The sequence below is a fragment of the Mobula birostris genome, chromosome 3, assembly GCF_030028105.1.
Source record: "Mobula birostris isolate sMobBir1 chromosome 3, sMobBir1.hap1, whole genome shotgun sequence".
Lineage (NCBI taxonomy): Eukaryota > Metazoa > Chordata > Chondrichthyes > Myliobatiformes > Myliobatidae > Mobula > Mobula birostris.
The window spans coordinates 63,595,135-63,618,758 of record NC_092372.1 but is presented as its reverse complement, the minus strand read 5'-3'; the positions used below and the strand labels follow the sequence as shown (position 1 = coordinate 63,618,758).

At 41.5% G+C, this 23,624-nt stretch overlaps 1 protein-coding gene across 3 annotated transcripts in view; it reads left to right on the top strand.

Annotated features, from left to right (window-relative positions):
* Nucleotides 1-23,624, top strand: part of gabrb1 (gamma-aminobutyric acid type A receptor subunit beta1) — a 292,075-nt gene that overhangs the window by 229,177 nt on the left and 39,274 nt on the right. For 2 of the 3 annotated variants that reach the window (XM_072251842.1, XM_072251843.1), the window contains exons 6-8: nt 3,624-3,761; nt 10,053-10,205; nt 12,119-12,366. In XM_072251842.1, coding sequence (XP_072107943.1) covers nt 3,624-3,761; nt 10,053-10,205; nt 12,119-12,366 — 539 coding nt within the window. The remainder of the gene's footprint in view (nt 1-3,623; nt 3,762-10,052; nt 10,206-12,118; nt 12,367-23,624) is intronic. The other variant, XM_072251844.1, reaches the window with a different exon arrangement.

Below are 23,624 nucleotides of genomic sequence, written 5' to 3'. Positions count from 1 at the left end.
GTTCCGACTACCTCTAGTCAATGTTCCAACTATCTCTAGTCAATGTTCCAAGTTTCTCAAGTTCACATTCCAAGTCCATATTCTGAGCTTTCCTTGTCAATGTTCTGATGTTCTCAAACTCTGCAAGGTTATCAAGATTCTCTAGGTTCTGCGAGTCATCAAGGTTTTTAAAGTTCGCAGGTCTCTCTCAAATTCTCAGGTCTCTCCTAAGTTTTCAGGTCTCCCTGGGCCATCAAGTATTGGCTATAGGGAGGAGGCTGCTGTAATGAGCTCTTTGGGCTTGTGTAGGAAGCCAAAGAGCCTTGGGCTCTAAGGTTTGTAGAGCACTTGAAGTAGTCAATTGTTGTTTTATGAGAGTCATTAATCATTTAGGGTTCCTCATGTTTCTTCTCAAGTGACTCTCTCTTTATAATGTGGTCTCCTGGGGCTTTTTGTTTAAACCTCTAAATTTATTTTGATAGGCTTAGAGATTCCATGTTGCTTGTATTATTTAAGTTGATGCCCAATTAGTCTACATTGAAATCTATCCTTCCTCTACACTTGGTTTTTGATGCTGCCAGTGCACATCGTGACACAATGTCAGACAAAGGAGATGATTATCAACTTCAAAAGAACTCGCACTACTCACACCCATCTTCACATTGGCACACAGCAGTGGAAGCTACAAGCAGTTTCAAACTCCTGGGAGAGTACATCTCACACAGCCTCTTCATGGTCCCAGAGCACATCCTAACACAATCAGGAAAGCTCACACAGTCCACGGTCTGCAGCTGCCCTCACACTGCGGTTTTTCACAGCCAATGAGCTCCCACTCCTGGAGTTCACCTACTGGCCATTTGCTGACATTCTTCAGGAGCGGTTTAGAAGATCTGCGCCTCTGGGATGCAGCCCTGTAGACAACCAATTCCATGCCGGTGTATATAATGGGAAGAGTTGGCTAATGATTCTTGAGTTAGAGAATCTCAGAATAAAAAACAACATGACAGATTGTAACATCCTAATAGCAACTGTTTAGCTCCCCTCTCACCTCTCTGGTAACCCTTCTTTGTCCCTTGTTAGAGAGAGAGAAAGCCCGTGGCATGTCAAACTGTTTGGTATACAATGGTTTCTGTTGGGAGTTTTGCTGTTGCTTGGTGGGTGGTGGTCAGTGAGGTTTTCTGCTGAAATGGGTAGGGCAGTGAGGGAGGTTGACGCTTTGCTGCTGCTTGTGCGTGGTGTGGGGAGAAGGGGCTTTGGGGTTCTAACATCTTTCTGTCATTTACTCTTTGGGGTTCTGCTCTGTTTTCATGGAAGTCTGCAAAGAGTAAGAATTTCAGGTGGTATACTGTATACACTCCCTGATATTACAATGGAACCATTTGAACCATTGGAACTTTCTGAAGAGGCTGAAGAGAGCTGGACTCATCATCATCAATACACACAACCTTCTACAGAGGTGCAGTAGAGAGCATCCTAACAAGCTGTGTCACTGCGCAGTACAGAATCTGCACTGCAACAGACAGGAAGGCTCTATGACAGGTCGTCAAATCTGCTCAACACATCACTGGCTCCAGCCTACCTGCCATCAATGACATATACAGTATACAGAATAGTGCTGGGAAAAGGCCAGCGTTATCATGAAGGATATCGCACAACCTGCTCTGGACTCTTTGCTTCCACTTCCATCAGAGAAGAGGTTATGTAGCATCCATACCAGGGTCACCAGACTCACGATAGCATGGTGATTACAGCTCAGGGCACCAGAGTCTGGAGTTCGATCCTGACACCGTCTGTTGGAAATTTGTACGTCCTTCCTGTGAGTGCATGGGTTTCCTCTTGGTGCTCTGGTTTCCTCCCACATTCCAAAGATGTATTGGTTTATAGGTTAATTGATCAGTTAAAATTATCCTGTGATTAGGCAAGGGTTAAATGGGTGGATTGCTGGGCAGTGGGGCTCATTGATCCAGAAGTGCCCATCTCACATTGTATTGCTAAATAAAATAAAAAATAAAAAACAGTTACTTTCTCCAAGCAATAAGGCTGATCAACACCACCAACCACTAACCCACCCTACACCTCCCCCTCCACACTTTTAATTTATCATCTCCTGTCAGCCACCTTATACATAGATATTTCCAAACCCTGCGTCACTTTACATACATACAAGCAATCTATGTGTATAAGCTAGTTTATGTATTTATATTTATTTTGTTTTTTTATTATTGTGTTCTTTGTACTGCATTGGATCCGGGGTAACAATTCTTTACTTTTTACACTTGTGTGCTGGAAATGACATTAAGCAACCTTGAACCTTGAATCTTGAATCAGATTGTGGACTAGGATCCCTCCATCGGAGTACATAGTAATTGGATTTGTGTAAAAGATTAGGCAGGATTCAGTATTGTATTCTGTGGAAGTAATGGGAAATCACAGAGTGGTCCCCAGAACATCGATCTGATGTAATGGTTTTCACCTCTTTGTGTTCTGTCCTAAACTCACAATGCTAATTTATACCATATTGCTGCTAGTAACCTGAGTTATCTCAAGAAGAGACAAAAAGGAATAGATTGACATCCTTGAAGACAAGTTTCTTTCGAAGAACTGACCAGTAGCCATCAATCATCCAGTAATGATTTCTGCTGTGATGCTTCAAGAAATCTAAAGAATTAATAAAATACTCAAATCTGTTATGATGTCCTGAAGGAAGTTTACCTACAAGGAGCCTGCAGTGATAATTGTGGAATGGAAACCAAACACATTTGCACTACAACAAATGTTAAAACACAGTTTTGGTGCTGGTGCGTGAGTCATCATGAGATTCAAACAAAATCAATTCTGAAGGTTCAAGAAGATGGAGTCCTAAAGTGTAGTCACTTCTCAGCAATACAGCTGCCAATTTGGATACAGAAAGTTCCCACAAATCTCAGTGCAGTAGTGACTAGATAATCTGTTTGGGAAATGTGCATGAAAAGATTAAAATTTAGAGAGGGTCACCAGGAAGCCATAACTTTAAGACAGAGATGAGGCAAACATTTGTCTTTTGAAGTTAGGTTTGGTAAGACCGAGAAAGCAGATATTTGAGTTATTTTTAAGGAAGAGGTGGATAGGTTCTTGATAAGCAAAGGGGTGTAAGGTTATCAGGAGTTGACTAATATGGAGTTAAGATTAATTAGATAAATGATGATCTTGAATAGCAGATCAAACTCAAGGGATCAATTAGTTTATTGTTGCTTCTAAATTGCGTGTTTACAGGGAAATGTCCATAGCTCCTTTCCAAATTATTGTGAGAATGATTTATTATATTGTTGAAATTGTAAAAATGTCTCAGATTAACATTTCATCCAAAAGACGACACCTCTTTCCCTTAGTGCTTCATAATTATGACAGTCTCACTTTTTCTGTTCAGCTTTTTGAATTGAGACATGACCCACGGTTCCCTCTTTCAGAAGAAGGCCATCAAATCACAGTTGTCATGGTAGCCAGAGCACTGCTCATTGCTTTCATTTCTTTACTACTTTAACCATTGCAAGTAAAGTTTTTATCTTTCAAAATACTGACAAAGCATTTGAAGGATTGTTCTGTTTTTCATAATGAGTTCCAATTCTTTCCCAATACCTTTTTTCCCCTTCTCTTTTGTTTTATAGATGGATATACAACAGATGATATTGAATTTCAGTGGACAGGTGGTAACTATGCAGTCACAGGAGTGGAGAAGATTGAATTGCCACAATTTTCCATTGTTGAGCACAAACTTGTTTCAAAGAGAGCAGTTTTTGCCACAGGTAATCAGTTTGATAGAAAATATTTACTATAATTAAGGTGCTGAATTCCATGTGATTGTAAGGTCACAGACAGAAGTTGGTAGTTAGAGCGTCTATTTTTCAGGGTTGAATTAGATACAAGACACATCAATTTAACAGTGACAATGCCTGTCCTAGATCACTGCAGGGGTTAGTACCACTGCCAAATGTGGAGTGATTTTGTCAGCAGTGCCAGTAGACAGCTGAAGTAGGCATTAGGTTCCATGAACATGAAAATTAGAAATCCAATTCTTGTTAATAAGAAATTAATCCACAATAAACAGATGCTGCCTGCCTTTTGATGATTATTCAACTACTATTGATGTAAGTTCAGTGGAGTATGATTTTATAAAATGATTGGGGAAGAGAGCAGCATATAAACACCACCCTTCCCCACCACCACCTCCCATAAGTCCTTACTCATCATGAAATAAGGGACTGAAAGAATACCTAATTTACTTCCAACTATAGTGAAAGGCCATTGGCCTGAGACATTAACTCTGTTTCTCTCTTTTCCCTGATGTTGGCAGAGTTATATCCAGCAATTTCAATTTTTTCATCAGTAATTACTTAATTTTGAATTTGTGCACATTCTATTCAAGAGCTCCCAAAAGACATTAGTCTTAGTTGTAAATGTTGGTTAATAGTTGTTGTCTGTCCACTTTAGTAAGAAAAGTCCATTGAGATTTTTCAGATCTCATATAGAAAAATCTATTAAAAGGTGACGTTAGATTTCATTGGATTCCAAAATCAACTTAAAGCTACAGTGATTAAAACAAACGGGTAGATATATGGTTGCTGACTGAGTTTCTCTATAGCTTGAAGTTGATAATTGGAATCTAGTGAAATTATTTTTTGTGTCTGAATTGCTTTGAATTAAATTGGTCACGCATATAATTAGTTGGTGTTCATTAGCATGCAGTGTCAATAAACGAACCCAGTTTGCATGATCATTCTCCAGCTGATTGAAGACTGGCCTTCTAAGAAGAATAGAACTACATAATCTCAGTCCTTCTCATTGCTTTTAACTGATCTGCCAAACTAGGTGAGACTTAAAACTTGGTAAAACCATATGGATGTAAGGCAAAATAAGGACAATAAAGTTTGTCTCCTCTTTGTACTTGAGGAGGACAGACCATTTGAATGCAACACTATAAGATAAATTAGTAAGGCTTTGCACAATCTTCACTGTCAAACTTCCTCTGATCTCTAGAGCCAGGCAATATCTTAACCTAATGCACAAGAACAATAATATTTGCTCCAAAGATTCAGTATATAGAACATAGAACATACAGTAGATACAGGCCCTTCAGCCCATGATGGTATGCTGACTCTTCAGACCTACTTCAAGATTAATCTGACCCTTTCCTTCCAACATAGCCTTCTATTTTTCTTTCATCTATGTGCATATTTAAGAGTCTGTTAAATGTCCCTAATGTATCTGTGCACCACCCTACCACCACCCCAGGCAGCACATTCTATGCACCTCCCACTCTTTCTATAAAAAACCTGCCTCTTACAACCCCCTATATTTTCTTCCCTGTGCTTTAAAGTTATACCCCCTTCTATTAGCCCTTTTCTACCGTGGGATAAAGTCTCCGGCTGTCTACTCAATCTATGCTTCTTATCATCTTGTACTCTTCCATCCTGTCACCTCTCATCCTCTTCCTCTCCAAAGAGAAAAGCCCTAGTTCACTCAACCTATTCTCATAAATCATGCTTCCTAATCCAGGTATCATTCTGATAAATCTCCTCTGCACTATCTCTAAAGCGTTCGCACTCTTCCTATAATGATCCGACCAGAACTAAACATAATGTTCCTCATGTGATCTCAAGCCTGCAAATACTTTTTAAAATTATGCAATTATTGGGATATAATTAAAAGTTTTCACTAGATTTTTACATTCTTTAAAGAAAATCTCAACTCTGGCAACTTAGTTTGAATTCAAAAAGGCCATCTATCCTTCCAATTCCTAAAGAGAAAGTGGAATGGAACAAGGGGAGGGATGTTCCTTAGATGACCCTACTGTTCTTTGACACAAGGCAAGAATATCAATCTGCATGCATGTTCCAACAACCCAACTTTCACCAGTTTGGCGAGGTCAAGTGGAGACAGGGCACCTGCAGTGTAAATAACACAGAACAGAAATTATTTATGGAACACTGATTGAAGCATTGTTGTCTATCATGGGTCCCTACTATCCCAGCGTAGTAGAGTTATACTAAAACTGTAAGCTAGACTTCTGACATGAATAATGTAGTAATAATTTAGGTCCAGCTAGCCTACTATCTTTCTTCCCACTGCTGTCCTAGTGAAATATTAGTTAAATTATTATCAGGTCAGATTTTGTACTTGCAAGCAGAGAGGACTTGCTAGCTGGAAAAATTATTTAATATAATTAGCTGCTTTTCCACTTTCATGCTGAATGCCCACAATCCTTTTGAACTGCCATCTGAGAGCAACTGACAATCCCATTTCTTATTTTAGACCATAAGACATAAGAGCAGAATTAGGCCATCTGGCCAATCGAGTCTGCTCCACCATTCAATAATGGCTGATCTTTTTTTTCCTCCTCCTCAACCCCAGTTCTCGGCCTTCTCCCTGTAACCTTTGATGCCATGTCCAATCAAGAACCTATCAATCTCTGCCTTAAATAGACCTAATGACCTAGCCTCCAGAGCTTCATGTGGTAACAAATTCCACAAATTCACCACCCTTTGGCTAAAGAAATTTCTCCACATCTTTGTTTTGAAAGGGCACCCCTCTATCCTGAGGCTGTGCCCTCTTGTTCTAAACTCTCCCATCATGGGGAACATCCTTTCCACATCCACTCTGTCTAGGCCTTTCAACGTTCGAAAGGTTTCGATGAGATACCCCTCATCCTTCTGAACTCTAGCAAGTACAGACCCAGAGCCATCAAACATTCCTGGTATGATAATCCTTTTATTCCTGGAATCATCCTTGTGAACCTCCTCTGTACCCTCTCCAATGCTAGCATACTTTTCTAAGATGAGGGGCCCAAAACTGTTCACAATACTCAAGGTGAGGCCTCACCAGTGCCTTTATATAGCCTCAGCATCACATCCTTGCTCTTGTATCCTAGACCTCTTTAAATGAATCCTAACATGGCATTTGACTTCCTCTCCACTGACTCAACCTGCAAGTTAACCTTCAGGGTGTGCTGCACAAGGACTCCCAAGTCCCTCTGCATCTCAGATTCCTGGATATTCTCCCCATTTAGAAAATAGTCTGCCAATTTATTTCTACTTCCAAAGTGCATGGCCATGCATTTTCCAACATTGTATTTCATTTGCCAATGTCTTGCTCATTCTCCTAAACTGGTTAAGTCCTTCTGCAGCCTTCCTGTTTCCTCAACACTACCTGCTCCTCCATAAATTTTTGTATCACTGCAAACTTGGCAACAAAGCCATCTATTCTATCATCTAAATCATTCATATACAACATAAAAAGAAGTGTTCCCAACACCGACTCCTGCGGAACACCACTAGTCACGGGCAGCCAACCAGAAAAGGATCCTTTTATTCCCACTCACTGCCTCCTACCAATCAGCGAATTTTCTAACCATTTTAGTAACTTTCCTGTAATAGCATGGGCTCTCAACTTGGTAAGCAGCCTCATGTGTGGCACCTTGTCAAAGGCCTTCTGAAAGTCCAAATATTCAACGTTCTCTGCATCCCCTTTTTCTATCCTACTTGTAATTTCCTCAAAGAATTCCAATAGGTTCATCATTTGCCTGAAGGAAGCCATGCTGACTTTGTACTATCTTGTCCTGTGTCACCAAGTACTCCATCACCTCATCCTTAACAATTGATTCTAACATCTTCCCAAGCATGAGGTCAGGCTAACTGGTCTATAATTTCCTTTCTGCTGCCTTCCTCCTTTCTTAAAGAGTGGAGTGACATTTGCAATTTTCCAGTCCTCTGTACCATGCCAGAGTCCAATGATTTCCAAAGATCATTTCTAATGCCACCACAATCTCTGACGCTACCTCTTTCAGGTACCCTAGGATGCAGTTCATCTGGTCCAGGTGACTTGAGTACCTTTAGGTCTTTCAGCTTTTTGAGCCCTTTCTCTCTAGTAATAGTAACTGCACTCACTTCTCTTCCTTCACACACTACAACATCAGGCATATTGCTGGTGTTCTCCACAGTGAACACTGACGCAAAATACTCATTTAGTTCATCAGCCATCTCCTTGTCCCACATTATTATATCTCCTGCCTCATTTTCTAGCGATCCTATATCCACTTTCATTTCTTTTACATACTTGAAAAAACTTTTACTATCCACTTTGATATTATTTGCTAGCTTGCTTTCATATTTCATCTATTCCCTTCTAATGATTTTTTTTAGTTGCTCTCTGTAGGTTTTTAAAAACTTCCCAATCCTCTATATTTCCACTAATTTTTGTTTTATTGTATACCCTTTCTTTTGCTTTTACAATTGCTTTGATTTCCTTTGTCCCTTCCCAAATGGTACTATCTTACCATTTGAGTATTTCTTCATTTTTGGAATACATATGTCCCGCACCTCCCTCATTTTTCCCAGAAATACACGCCATTGCTGCTCTGCTGACATCCCTGCCAGCAGCTCCCTCCAATTTACTTTGGCCAACTCCCTTCTCATATGACTGAAATACTGCTGCATCAGTCTTTACTTTCTCCCTATCAAATTTCAAGTTGAACTCAATCATATTGTGATCACTGGTTCCTAAGGGTTCTTTTACCTTAAGTTCCCTAATCACCTCCAGTTCATTACATAACACCCAGTCCAGTAGAGCTGATCCCCTAGTAGGCTCAATGACAAACTGCTCTAAAAAGCTCTTTCTTGGGCATTCAACAAACTCACTCCCTTGAGATCCGTTACCAACCTGATATTCCCAATTGACCTGCATGTTAAAATCTCCCATGACTATCATAACAGTTCCCTTTTGACTGACCTTTTCTATCTCCTGTTGTAACCTGTGGTCCACCTCCCAGCCACTGTTGGGAGGCCTGTGTATAATTTTCTTGTAGCATAGCAAATTATTCTCTCTCACATGCCCATCAAGGTCCATTTGAACCCAACAGTGCTCATTTGGGATGAGGGAGGACACAGAAAGATCTGGAGGAAATCGATGTGGTCACAAGGGCAACACGCAATATTCATATAAACAGCACCCAGGTCAAGTTAGATCCCAGGACCCTGCTGCTGAGGCAGGAGTGCTATCTGTTGTGGCACTGCACCACTTGCTTTGATGCCATTTGCAAAATTCTGCAGATGTTTTATGTTTTTATCAATTTTCTTTCCTTCTCTACCTCTGCTACCGACCTGCTTAATATTTCCAGAATTTTCTGCCCTTATTCCTGCATAACATTCTGTAGATGAGTATTTGAGCAGACCATGACACCACAGAGGTTTAGTGATGCCTTTTGAAATCAGCAGATACATAATGCTTTGCTTTATTTACAGAAAATTATACAGATTGTTCAATTAGTGAAAACAGATGATGGAACCAGCACAGCCAAACTTTATTCATTTAAAAAGGCCCATCCTATGAAAGAATGAAAGATAAAATAGACCAAATTTCCATGTCACTTTTGAACAGATAATGCATATCACAGTTAGAACATTTAGAATAAACTCTGAAATGAGTTGGGGCTTGATTGAAGCACTTTGAGAAACCTGCTGGGGCTTGGAGACACAAGAGACTACAGATGCTGGAATCTGTAGCAACAAACAGCCTGCTGGAAGAACTCAGCAGGTCAAGTATTATCAATGGAAGAAAAAGAATAGTTGACATTTGAGGTCAAAAACCTTACATCAGGGCTTGAACATTTTCAAAATAAATTCTTCCTTTGCTAGGCTTTTCATTTTGAGCTGCCTTGTTCATTAGCAGTCACTCTTAGATTAAGGTTTAGAAAGGGATTAAGGATTGTTCTTAATGAGGATGTTATATATTATTCCCACTGGATTGGGAATCCTAAACAAGATGTCATAACTACTTAGAGCTAGTTCATTCAGAAGTGATGTCAGAAACACCGACTTGGTAATAAGTCACTTTTTTTTCCCCTTCAAACTGCGATTTCAATCAGGATAATTTGAAACAGTAGGTGATATTTGTAAGATTTTGTTAGGCAGAGACAATATGGATAGATAAGGAAAAGTGGTATATCAGTCATGATCTAATTGAATGGTAGAACAGAATCTAAAGCTATCACGTAGCACGCAAGAATTGACATTCACATTTAATTGAATGTTTTTATCTTTTAGGTTCTTATCCAAGACTATCACTGAGTTTTCGACTTAAAAGAAATATCGGCTACTTCATCCTGCAAACATATATGCCATCAACCTTAATCACAATTTTGTCATGGGTCTCCTTCTGGATCAATTATGATGCTTCTGCTGCAAGAGTTGCACTAGGTATTCATCTACCAGTCAGTTTTCTAGATCTGTGCTTGAGATATAAAACATGGGTGTCAGTAATGGAGATGAGAGTATGGAGCATAATTCCTGATAGAACATGAGATGCAAGCCCGGCCGATAAATCCGGATAGTTGGGAACAGGAGAATAGGATAATAGGGGTGTTTATTAATTGCTTGAAAACTTTCATTCACAATAACACATCCTCTGTCCCTCACCCATGCACACCAGCACATTTTCCTGAGGTCTGCTCCAACAGTAATGGGTGTGACAAAGTTTATTAGCACACATCACCTAAATACAGTTAACAATAATTGATATAAATCACTTGGGTAAAATTAACACATGTAACCCTATAGGTTACTTAGAACAATTAAAGCAGAGCAAATGTGGCTGCTGTGGTTTAAGCAGGAAGTGATGAGAATCTCGTAAAATAAGCACTAGATTATTATATATCACAGCACAGCTGTAATGGGGACTCCCTGCCAGGAATTCTCACTTGCGCAGTTCTTTTAGGTCCTGACTGAAAATTCATTCCGATGAAATGTCATTCCTCCCCCCCACCCCACCCCAGTTTGATCATAGTTGGATCTTACTATTGTTGTGGGTGGGGGAGGCTCTGGGCAAAAGGTGTGCTGTAAGATGATGAGGACTTCATTTAAAAAGGATCTTGTCTTGTGATGCAGATTAGAATTTTGTTCATACTCCTGCAAAGTTTGTCAATGAAGGTCAGCATCTTCACCTATCCCCCTTCAATTTTTTCCAAATTTATTATCACTGACCTATGTGGTGAAATTTGTTGTTTTGTGACAGAGTACAGTCCAAGACATAAAAGTTAGAAGTTACTAAATATAAGTAAGTCAATAGTGTGAAAGAGGTATAACAAGGTAGGAACCTGATATTGGAGAGAAGAAGCTGTTCCTAAAACATTGACTGTGTGTCTCAGGTTCCAATACCTCCTCTGAGTCTTTTCCCTTTGCATCCCTCATTTTGGTCCATTCCTTCATGCCATATAGAAGTTCTCATTATCTAAAAAAATCCCCAACAAAGGATCCAGCTTGCCCTCCCTCCCTGCTTCTGCCTGTCATCCTTGGAAACAATCAACAGATAGGAAGTTGGCTTCCATGTGTTTACTGATGACTCCGTTTCCAACTCTTTGAAATCTCATGTCTAATCACTGCTGCCTCAGTGGTATCAAACGTATTGTTTGTCATCCAGCCTTGGGTTCATCACATCATCCAACAATGGGAAGAAATGAGACTGTCACATGCTTTGTGTCCTTATCACTGATCTCATCCATCACCGACTTTTTTTCTCAGATTGAATCAGGTTGCTCATAACCTGAGCATCCTTTTGGAATCCATCTTGAGTTTCTAATCATATAACTTCTCCATCACAAAGACTGCCTACTTCGGCTATATCTCGGGTCTTTCTGAAACCCTCACTCATGCCTTTGTATGTTCCAGGTTTGACTGCTCCAAAACTCTTCCAACTCACCCCATGAATTTGACCTCATCCAAATCTCTGCTTCAATCCAGTACGTTCTCCTCTGGCATCATCCCTGAAATACATCATCCCTTAATTCCCCCATATCCTCCAATCTGTCCACATATTCAAACAATGGTCTCACAAATCTTCTTTTTTCATCTCTTTATTGTCTGGTGTGCCTTGCACTACCAAGAATCTTGCCTCTTCACTTCCTCTTCTTTCTTCAGACCCTATTTAAAACATATCATTGACTAAATTTTTATCACAGTTATGAGGCTTTGATTGTGTTTTTGTAAAGCACTTAAGATTTTTTGTGTTAAAGGCACCACATCAACACAAATTCTAATTATTGCATGCAATGGAAGTTCCTTTTTATATGTTATAGATATTTAAATGTCATCTGTTGATTGTTATTATTTTACAGGAATCACAACTGTACTTACCATGACAACTATCAGCACCCACCTCAGGGAAACCCTTCCCAAGATCCCCTACGTTAAGGCCATTGATATTTACTTGATGGGTTGTTTTGTCTTTGTATTCCTGGCTTTATTGGAGTACGCATTTGTTAACTATATATTCTTTGGAAGAGGGCCACAGCTTCAGAAGAAAGCAGCTGAGAAAGACACTCAGACCCAAGTGAAAGGAAGACTGGGAAACAACAAAGCTCAGGTAAAAAAAAAAATTTAACATTTTGGAACTTACTGTGTGAGTGTGATAAATGAACAAAAAATATCTCAGCTTTACCAATATTTCTGGCTTCTTTTATATCTTAGAGGTTGGGGAATTGTTCACTCCTGATTTCATCTAGAGTGGGAGGTGAAGGAAAACTATGTTGATGAAAATGTGCAATGTGACTTAATCCTACAGAAAATGTTTCTTTTTAGAAAGCAGAAATATGCTTTTGTACATTAGGAATAATTAATGTGAACCTATCTGTCTGGTTGGGTGAAAGATGGTCCAAGTTGATTACTTCTCTTGGAACTTATGCTTACATTTAACAAAATTCAACATAAAAGGCGAATAGCACACTGGAGATTTTCACTGGACATTTATATTACCTCTGTGTAAATCTCAAATTCACTGCCCAAGGCAACTCTAATATTCGGAGATGGGAATTTATCTTCTGAACACAAACTACAGAAAGACATTTATCATCACAAACTGTTCCTGAATTAACAACATTGAAATTCCTAATATTGTGTTCTATATTGTGACATTATTAATGAGTAGCACAATGATAACAGTTGTAGGAAACTGTTGCAAATCTCTCTACATGTGGTACAAGCAGATTATCCAAGGGTAGAGAATGTGTTAGGTGACATATTGCGTGATCAGAATGCAATTTTCTTTTTTTACTGGTGATAACCAGGCTTAAACTGTAGTGTATATTATGCTTATTTCTTCTTACCAGAACTGTAAAATGAATTGGCAGTTCCTTATTTTGTTATGTACATTTTTGGGTTGTGGGTATCACTGCCAAAGCTGGCATTAATTAATCGTTTCCAATCAATGTTAAACTGAGACGATAGTTCAGAAGGAACTGTTGAGTCAATGCCATTGCTGTGGACTTGTAAGTCGTATTAATAGGAAGGATGGCAGATTTCTTCCTGATTGGATACTAGTGAACTAAAATATAAAATATTCTTGTTTTGCGGTCAGTACCAATACTGGCACTGACTATCTTTCATTGAAACACGGGGATTATACAACACAGCAGAGAGCATTTAGCTCAAAATGTGTTCATGCTGCTCAAATAAAGCTACCCAACACTGCTACCAAATCTGTAAAGGTTGTAGCTCAGACTTCGCTCTCTTTTCAGGTTTTGGGTCGGTGAGGGTAGTTAGAGGACAGGTTAGGGTTTAGAGACAGGAATGAGGAGAGTTAGAGCTCAGGAGCAGTAAGTGAAGAGTCAGTGGTAGGGCCGGAGTCCAGGTCAAAATGTTCTGTGGTAGTAGGCTATTGATCCCCACGGATGGGGTCAGGTCAGCAGGTGCTGAGGCAAAGACCAGTGATCCCTGCAGCCAACGGCAGGTCCCATGGACGAGGTATGGTGACCCTCAGGATGGCGAGTCCCAGAATCAGAGGTCTGTGTGGGCAGCAGGCACAGGAGGCAGTGACCCCTCCCCCCAGTTCGACGAGGTCTGTGTGGGCAGCAGGCACAGGGAGCAGCAACCCCTCCCCCCAGTTCAGTGAGGTCTGTGTGGGCAGCAGGCACAAGGGGCAGCGACCCCTCCCCCCAGTTCAGTGAGGTCTGTGTGGGCAGCAGGCACAAGGGGCAGCGACCCCTCCCCCCAGTTCAACGAGGTCTGTGTGGGCAGCAGGCACAGGGGGCAGTGACCCCTCCCCCCCCAGTTCAACAAGTCCCAGGATCAGAAGTCTGTGTAAGTCTGGAGTTCGAGGCCCCTAGTTCAAAGTGGCATGATTGGCGAGTCCTGGGGTCGATACCAAATGTTAAAGACCAAAGTCAGCAAGTCCAGAAGTTGAGACCCAATGGTCAAAGCCCCTGGGTCGGCACATCCAGAAACTGAGGACCAATGTCTGTGAGTCTGCATCCAAGCCTGGGACAAACCCCTGGGACGGTGAGAGGACTATGCGATTCCATAGTTCAAGGCTCAGAGTTCAAATTTCCATGACTGGCGTGTCCTGGGGTTAATACCAAAGGTCAAAAACCAAACTCCTGCACATCCATATGTTGTGATAGTTGTTAACACAAACATCGCCTTTTGCTGCATGTTTCAATGTGCAGGTGATAAATAAATGAATCTGAAGATCTAAAGATCCTTAGCCCTTCAATTCACAGCTCTTGAAATATAAATGCAAATACATTTCAAATATGCTGAGGGTTTCCACTTCTACTCCACTTTCATACAGTTCCAAACTCCTAAGATGCGATACATGAAAATTCCTCATCTTCCCTTTAATCCACGATTAATTGCTACAGCTCTGTGCCCCTGCTTTTTGATTCCTCTCTCAAGGGAAGTAGATCCTTCCTATCTATCCTATGTTTCTCAGTTCTAATCTTAAATTTATACACTTCAATTAAACCTCTTTTCAGCTTCTGTTGCACCAAAGAAGGTATTTGCCTAATCTTCCTTCATTGCTAAGCTTTTCCAATACTGGAGACATCTTTGTAAATCTCCCTTCATCCTTTCCAGTGCAATCAAATATGCTCTACTGAGTGGAGTACTCAGTTTATGGCCTGAATATTATTGTATGCAGAATGGGCTGAAAAATGGCAGAATGAATGCGGTTAAGTGCGAGGTAAGGCACTTTTGGAGGACAAACCAAAGTAGGACTTACACAGTGAACTGTATGGCACTGAGGAGTGTGGTAGATCAGAGGGATCTGGAATATAGATCCATAATTCCTCGAAAGTGGTGTCACAGGTAGATAGGGTTATAAAGAGAACTTTTGGCCACTGGACTTCATAGATCAAAGTACTGAGTACAGGCAAACAACAGGAATTCTGCAGATGCTGAAATTCAAGCAACACACATCAAAGTTGCTGGTGAACGCAGCAGGCCAGGCAGCATCTCTAGGAAGAGGTGCAGTCGACGTTTCAGGCCGAGACCCTTCGTCAGGACTAACTGAAGGAAGAGTGAGTAAGGGATTTGAAAGTTGGAGGGGGAGGGGGAGATCCAAAATGATAGGAGAAGACAGGAGGGGGAGGGATGGAGCCAAGAGCTGGACAGGTGAAAGGCAAAAGGGGATATGAGAAAGTCAAGGAGCGGGGGTGGGGGGGACCCAGAGGATGGGCAAGAGGTATATTCAGAGGGACAGAGGGAGAAAAAGGAGAGTGAGAGAAAGAATGTGTGCATAAAAATAAGCAACAGATGGGGTACGAGGGGGAGGTGGGGCCTCCAACCTGATGGCATGAACATCGACTTCTCTAACTTCTGCTAAGGCCCCACCTCCCCCTCGTACCCCATCTGTTACTTATTTTTTGGATCTCCCCCTCCCCCTCCAACTTTCAAATCCCTTACTCACTCTTCCTTCAGTTAGTCCTGACGAAGGGTCACGGCCTCAAACGTCGTTGAATTTCAAGCATCTGCAGAATTCCTGTTGTATGAGTTTTGGGAAAACAGGTCGACTAAAACTGAAGACAAAAAGAGTAATTGGAAACCAAAGACAGCAGATGAGTGATGTATTATGGACAAGTAAGCTATAAGGGAAAAAAAGGAGGGAAAGCACATGAGAAAGAAATGGAGAAAATTATGGGGTTAAAGATTGCCAAAGAAGAAAGGTAGAATAATTCAGCAAAATGAGACAGGGGCATTTTGCTGTTAAATTTTGCAGAGAAAGGTTTGAGATGAGCATCACAAGCATAAAATTCCTGCAGTCATTTTTTTTCTTTCTCAGATCAAGCAGCAACATTAATGAGGAAGGTGATTTTAGAGTGTGTGCCAACCAGTGTATATTTCATATCTACTTAGCAAATCTCTGCTAACCCTTTCAACCCAGACTACTATTTGTCATTTTTAAGAACATCATTCCTGAAGTGACTAAATAGACATTTAAATTTGAATATCAGGAAGAAAATAACAGCACACCAGCCATATCAATGTTCACAGTATTCTCAAAATAAACTATATACTGTAGTGTGCTTTGTTTTCATGTGTAAATATTTTTACCACAGTTATATAATGTCTTGAGGAGATTGCACCTGGACTATAGTGTACAACTTAGGTATTCACTGTACCTAGTAAAGGATATTTAGTGCGTGTCATTGTGGGTGTGGGATGGAAATTCTCAAGACTGGTTCTTTGGACGGTGGTTTTGCCTTTTGAAGAGAAGTTGAATAGTTTGGACTGTGTTCACTAGAGTTTATGAGAATGAGAGATCTTGCTGAAGCTTACAAAATGTTTGAAAGTGTGACTACTAAGGTTTCATTTTCCATGCCTTGAACCAAGGGTCTCTAAGGAGAAGGCCATTTAAGACTGAGATGAAATTTCTTCATTGAGTGGAATTTGCATCTTTGGATTCCCAATGTTGAGATAGAAGATCAGTCATGATCTTGATGAATGATACAGCAGCCTCAGGAGGGCACATGCTCCTAGTGCCCATGTCCTAACCATCAGTGCCATAAAAAATAGAAACTGTCTAGTGTGAGATTGCAGGTGGACTTTCAGATCAGAAGAGTATAGCTAGTATACTCCTGTGGCTGCAAGATCAGATCAGAGGCTGATGGCTCACCTCCTTACACTGTTTACAAGGCACAAAATCAGGAAAGTGTTGGAAGATTCAGTACTTGCCTGAATGAGCACAGTTCCAATGACACTCAAGAATATCATTACCAACCTGATTGATTGTCATGCCTAAGCATTCCCTCCACCGCCTGTGCACAGTAACTGTAGTGTGTACCACCCGCAAGATGCACTGTCATCAGCAACTGAGGTGAATCCAGCAGCAATTCCCAAATGGGCAAGCTCCTTCACCATCAGGGCAGCAGGTGCACAGGGACACCACCACCTTCAAGTTCCCCTGCCTTGAGAATGTAGTATTGTCAATGCTTTATCATTGCTGGGCCCCAAGGTTGGAATATCTTGTCCAACATCGCTGAGGGAGTAGCTTCGCCCAAAAGTTCTGCTGAGGTTCCAGAAGCAGCACCTCACTGGTTTATCAAAGCACCACACACAAAATGCTGGAGGAACTCAGCAGGCCAGGCAGCATCTATGAAAAAGACGAATCAGTCAACGTTTTGGGCCAAGACCCTTCAGCAGGACTGGAGTTGACTGTTAACTCTTTTCCATAGATGCTGCCTGGCCTGCTGATTCCTTCCAGCATTTTTTATGTGTGGGTTGGACTTCCAGCATCTGCAGATTTTCTTGTCTTTGTGCTACTAGTTTATCAAAGACAGACATGAATTTTCAGTGTATCCTGATCTCGACAACAATGTCCTGATCATGAAAATTAATATTTTAAACAACTAGCTTGGCAACAATCTAGTGCAACAGATCAGTAACCACTGTAGAAATAACAGAAGAAAACACTCAGTAGATGAGAGTGCACCGCGGGGTTAATGTTCCTTGCTGGGCCTTCATGCAGGGAATCTGAAAAGAAATCCCACTGTTCCAATTCAAGGTTGTTAGCAACAACCTCTTGTCACAACCATGGACTCTGCCATAGGGTCTGAGCATCTTCGCAGATGGGCTCGGAACAGTGTCGGCAATCACGCTTGTGCGTACGCGCGTTCCAGCCAATTAATGTTTCATTGTGATTGCATTGAACGCTCTTCCTCTCATTTGAGTCTTGTCAAATCTTGACCATAAGCACAGCGACATTAACACTCCCTGCTTACTTTTGTACTTGTTCCATGAAGGAAGTCTACCGTTTAGATTGACGCTGTAAAGGAGCAATATCTATTTTGTATTGTTACTCCGTCTGTGCCACAGTGTCGACATTAGCTTTCAGTTTAAGAGTGTTAGTTAACAGCCCTGTTGGCCTGGCACTTATTATTTATTTTCCCTTTAATTCTGCACAGCTCTTATTAAAAGTCAGTGAACTGTTACCTGCTTCACCTTCTGCACTTAGGCCATAACCCCAGATTCCTATTGGCTCTGGACCCAACCCCAGATTCCTATTGGCTCTGGCCACTATCCCAGATTCCTATTGGCTCTGGCCCCAACCCCAGAATCCTATTGGCTCTGGCCCCTATCCTACATGCAGTCTTTTGTGAACCTGGACAAAAGAACATTTCATCGAATAATCCTGAACCACCGAGAAGAAAAGCTGAGCAATAATACTGAACTTGAACGGGGCAGGCAAATTCTGACTTTTGCCTGAATCCCCAAAGTAGGGAGGAAGTCCATCACATCCATCTGAATCCATCAGTCTTCACGGTGACGCCCCTTCAGGATTAGTCATAGTCATACTTTATTGATCCCGGGGGAAATTGGTTTTCGTTACAGTTGCACCACAAATAATAAATAGTAATAGAACCATAAATAGTTAAATAGTAATATGTAAATTGTACCAGGAAATAAGTCCAGGACCAGCCTATTGGCTCAGGGTGTCTGACCCTCCAATGGAGGAGTTGTAAAGTTTGATGGCCACAGGCAGGAATGACTTCCTATGATGCTCAGTGTTGCATCTTGGTGGAATGAGTCTCTGGCTGAATGTACTCCTGTGCCCACCCAGTACATTATGTAGTGGATGGGAGACATTGTCCAAGATGGCATGCAACTTGGACAGCATCCTCTTTTCGGACACCACCATCAGAGAGTCCAGTTCCATCCCCACAACATCACTGGCCTTACGAATGAGTTTGTTGATTCTGTTGGTGTCTGCTACCCTCAGCCTGCTGCCCCAGCGCACAACAGCAAACATGATAGCACTGGCCACCACAGACTCGTAGAACACCCTCAGCATCGTCCGGCAGACGTTAAAGGACCTCAGTCTCCTCAGGAAATAGAAACGGCTCTGACCCTTCTTGTAGACAGCCTCAGTGTTCTTTGACCAGTCCAGTTTATTGTCAATTTGTATCCCCAGGTATTTGTAATCCTCCACCATGTCCACACTGACCCCCTGGATGAAAATAGGGGTCACCGGTACCTTAGCTCTCCTCAAGTCTACCACCAGCTCCTTAGTCTTTTTCACATTAAGCTGCAGATAATTCTGATCACACCATGTTACAAAGTTTCCTACCGTGGCCCTGTACTCAGCCTCATCTCCCTTGCTGATGCATCCAACTATGGCAGAGTCATCAGAAAACTTCTGAAAATGACAAGACTCTGTGCAGTAGTTGAAGTCCGAGGTGTAAATGGTGAAGAGAAAGGGAGACAAGACAGTGCCCTGTGGAGCCCCAGTGCTGCTGATCACTCTGTGGAAACACACACTGTTGCAAGCACACGTACTGTGGTCTGCCAGTCGAGTAATCAAGAATCCATGACACCAGGGAAGCATCCACCTGCATCGCTGTCAGCTTCTCCCCCAGCAGAGCAGGGTGGATGGTGTTGAATGCACTGGAGAAGTCAAAAAACACGACCCTCACAGTGCTCGCTGGCTTGTCCAGGTGGGCGTAGACACAGTTCAGCAGTTAGACGATGGCATCTTCAACTCCTAGTCGGGGCTTGTAGGCAAACTGGAGGGGTCTAAGTCTAAGACCATAGGCCAGAGCAGCTCCAGAACAAGTCTCTCCAGGGTCTTCATAATGTGGGAGGTCAATGCCACCGGTCTGTAGTCATTGAGGCCGCTGGGGCACAGTGTCTTCGGCACAGGAACGAGGCAGGATGTCTTCCACAGCACAGGAACCCTCCGGAGTCTCAGGCTCAGGTTGAATACATGGCGAAGTTCTCCACATAGCTGAGGGGCACAGGCTTTGAGCACCCTGGTACTGACACCATCCGGTCCTGCAGCCTTGCTTGGGTTAAGACATTTCAGCTGTCTTCTCACCTGTTCAGCTGTGAAGCCCACCGTGGTGGTTTCGTGTGGGGAAGGGGTATAGTCATGAGAGCAGGGTGGAGGGATAGGAGGGGAGAGTGGAATATGTGTTGGTTGGGGGCCGACAACAGATGGCTCATGTGGGGGATGGGCAGGGGCCACAATGTCAAATCTGTTAAAGAACATGTTAAGTTCATTGGCCCTGTCCACACTGCCTTCAGCTCCTCTGTTGCTAGTTTGCCGGAACCCAGTGATGGTCCTCATTCCCCTCCAGACCTCTCTTACAACAGAAGTGTACCAAAACAGCTGAGGATTTTGTACCCGTGTCCTTTCATCTCTTGAGGGCTATATTGAACAAAAGTTGCCAGTATAAGGTCAAGGAGCACATTGGATTTAATTAGATTGCTGTTTCAATTACAGCTACTAACTTCATATGAGAAAACCTGTTACACATTGTAAATTTAGTTTGACTCCAAATGGTTTCAAACCCAATGGATTAATAAAGCTCCACAGTGGATTTTTAGTCTCAATGTTCTTTAGACTCCCTATAAAGTGAAGTTAATTGTTCAGTCATAAGTCAACACTAATTATGTTGTTATGTGGTGAAGAAAGCAATTAATATACAACACTTTCAGATAAAATATGTTGAGCGACATTACATTGGGAAGTTTTAAATAATATTTGCGGAAAGCTTTTCTGGCGTACTGCACTGGGACTTTGAGCATGAGGGAATTTTTTTTAAATAATTGTAATGGAACTTGAAGAATTTCTCTTCTAACCTCCTCAGAAATCAGATGACGGAGAAGACTACACTCGCACAGAGCAGACATACACTTTGTCAGCAGGTATTCCTTCTGTAGGAAAGAGTAAATCTGCAACCTAGAAAACTAGAAAATGGTGTCCACATGACTTTTCATCCAGGAAGAGAAGTTTAGCCATTTTCTGACAAGGTTTTGTAATTTAAACTGAAAGACAAGCTGGCACAAATGCCTGAAAGCTTAAAGGTGGAATTCCAGGCATAAAAATAGAGAAATTGTGGTGTAATTCGAGTGAAGTCCAGAGGGAATCCCTTTTGAAAATTTTTTGGACGCTTATATTAGGAATTAATCACTTCATTAACCATAAGTGTTTTTATAATTAAAAGATCTTAATGATAAAAGAAGACTGACATTTAGATTTTCAGCACATTTACTGGACCATTAGTTATCCAAAAGCTATAGCTGCCGTTCCTGTACCAAATCCAGCTCATCACTTTTCCAGCACCTGTCAATTTAAAAGAGCTAGTTTCCTTTCTTCTAAGGCAATGCGCCGTTGTGGCTTATCCAACCTTTTTTAGTCATTTGCAGTTTTCCACTCCTCCTAAATCACCCTGGTACTCCTGTACCTTTCAAATCTCTAAAAGTGAGACACTTCTCTAATCTGCCCAATTCCACTCCAACTCCTGATGCCCCCTCCTGTCGATTCCAGAACGTTCCCTATCTCATCTCCCCTCAGTGAACAGTAGAACTGCTCTTACATTTGTCCACCTGAGAAGCTCCCTTTCTGTCCTTCCATGCAACAGTTTACTGTCATAGGCACACGGTCACAAGGTGCAACTGCTGTGAAAATTAGCTTTTTGTGGTTTACAACCTCAGCACAGTATGTTACAAATATAAATTAACCTAAACTTAAATTAGCATCAAATTTACATAATTTGCATGACAAAATAAACAGAACAACGTTAGTACATGTTGAAGAGAGAGACAGAAATACAGTCTGAGGTAGTATGATGGCAATGAGGAAGAAGATATTATTTAACCTTGAAGTGTGGGTCTCATGTACCTCCTGCCTGAAGGCGATGTCGAGAAGAGGGCAGTGGCACAGATGATGGGTGCTTCCTAATGATGAATGTCACTTTACTGAGATATCGCCTCCAGTAAATATCCTCAGTGGCAGGGTCCATGATGGAACTGGCTGAGTCCACGTCGCTCTGAACCTGTTGCATTCCTGTGCATTGGGGTTTCCATGCCAGTCCATGTTGCAACCAGTCAGAATTCTTTCTACTGTACATCTGTAGAAGTTAGTCAGATGCATGTCGCATCTCCAGAAAACTACTCCTGGATTATGTTGTATTCTTCTTTGTCCTTGTATTTTTGTCCCTCCTGTGCTGTTTTGCTCTTCTTTTTCTTGCTTCCAATAATAACAGAGGAAATTACTGTAAACTCTGGGTCAGAACTCATTTTGCTGAAGTTCATTTGGACTGTGCAGTTGCAGCCCAAAATGTTTTGAAAGACCTCTTAGGTTAATTAGCTCTCAAAAAAGGGGGAAATGATTGAGAGTGGGGGTGAGGAGGAGATGACCCAGTTGTATTAGTTTATATAATCTCCTCCATTTGAGATTATTTTAACTTGGCCTTCACAGACCTATGCAATTCCTTAGGTAAGTTGAAGTGATATCAAATATAAATATAAATAGCAGACTGAAATTATTTAAACAAGTAGGTTAAATAGGTTAACAATTTGTTTTAAAATTAAGAAATCAATGAACGCATTAAGCCTTTGCCATGATAATCACCAACAGTCTATTCTGTATAAGATTTATTTCCTTGCACTGGGAACTAAGATTATATATCATGGTCACCGAGGTCTCACACAATGTTAGTCACTCAGGAAAAGAGACACTGAGCTTTCAGCCTACCTTCTAGCTGCCACCAGTCAAACGGTGGTCTCTACTGATAATTGTTAGCATTTATATTTATCAGCTCCAACAACCCGAGTTTAGTCCTGACCTCACATGCTCTTTGTCTAGAGGTTACGTGCTCTTGCTTCAGCTGAGTCATGCAGGTTGATAAGTTAATTATCCCTGATATGTAAATGAGGGGTAGAATCTGAAGAGAGTTGAGAAGAATGTAGGGAGAATAAACTGCGATAGATGCTTGATGTTCGGTGCAAACTCAGTGTTGCTGTGCTGTGCTATGACTACACTCAGACGTCACTTTATTAGGGTACACATGTACACCTGCTTCTTAATGCAAATATCTAACCAGCAATCAGTCAATCCTGTAGCAGCAACTCAATGCATAAAAGCATGCAGGCATTTTCAAGAGGTTCAGTTGTTGCTCAGATCAAACATCAGAATGTGGAAGAAATGTGATCTATGTGTTTCTGACCGTGGAATGATTGTTGGTGCCAGTTGGTGTGGTTTGAGTATCTGAGAAACTGCTGATCTCCTGGGATTTTCACACACAACAGTCTCTAGAGTTCACAGAGAATGGTGCCAAAAACATCCAGTGAGTAGTAATTCGTGAGAAAAACGCGTTGCTAATAAGGTCATTCAGAGGAGAATGGTCAGACTTGTTCAAGCTGACAGGGAGGTGACAGTAACTCAAGTAACCATGTGTTACACCAGTGGTGTACAGAAGAGCATCTCTGAATGCACAACATTTCAAACTTTGAAGTGGATTGGCTACAGTTGCAGAAGATAATGAACAAACATTCAGTTGTCCCTGTATAAGAGGAAGAAGGTACTTAATAAAGTGGCTACTGAGTGCCGTGCCATGAGATTTTTCA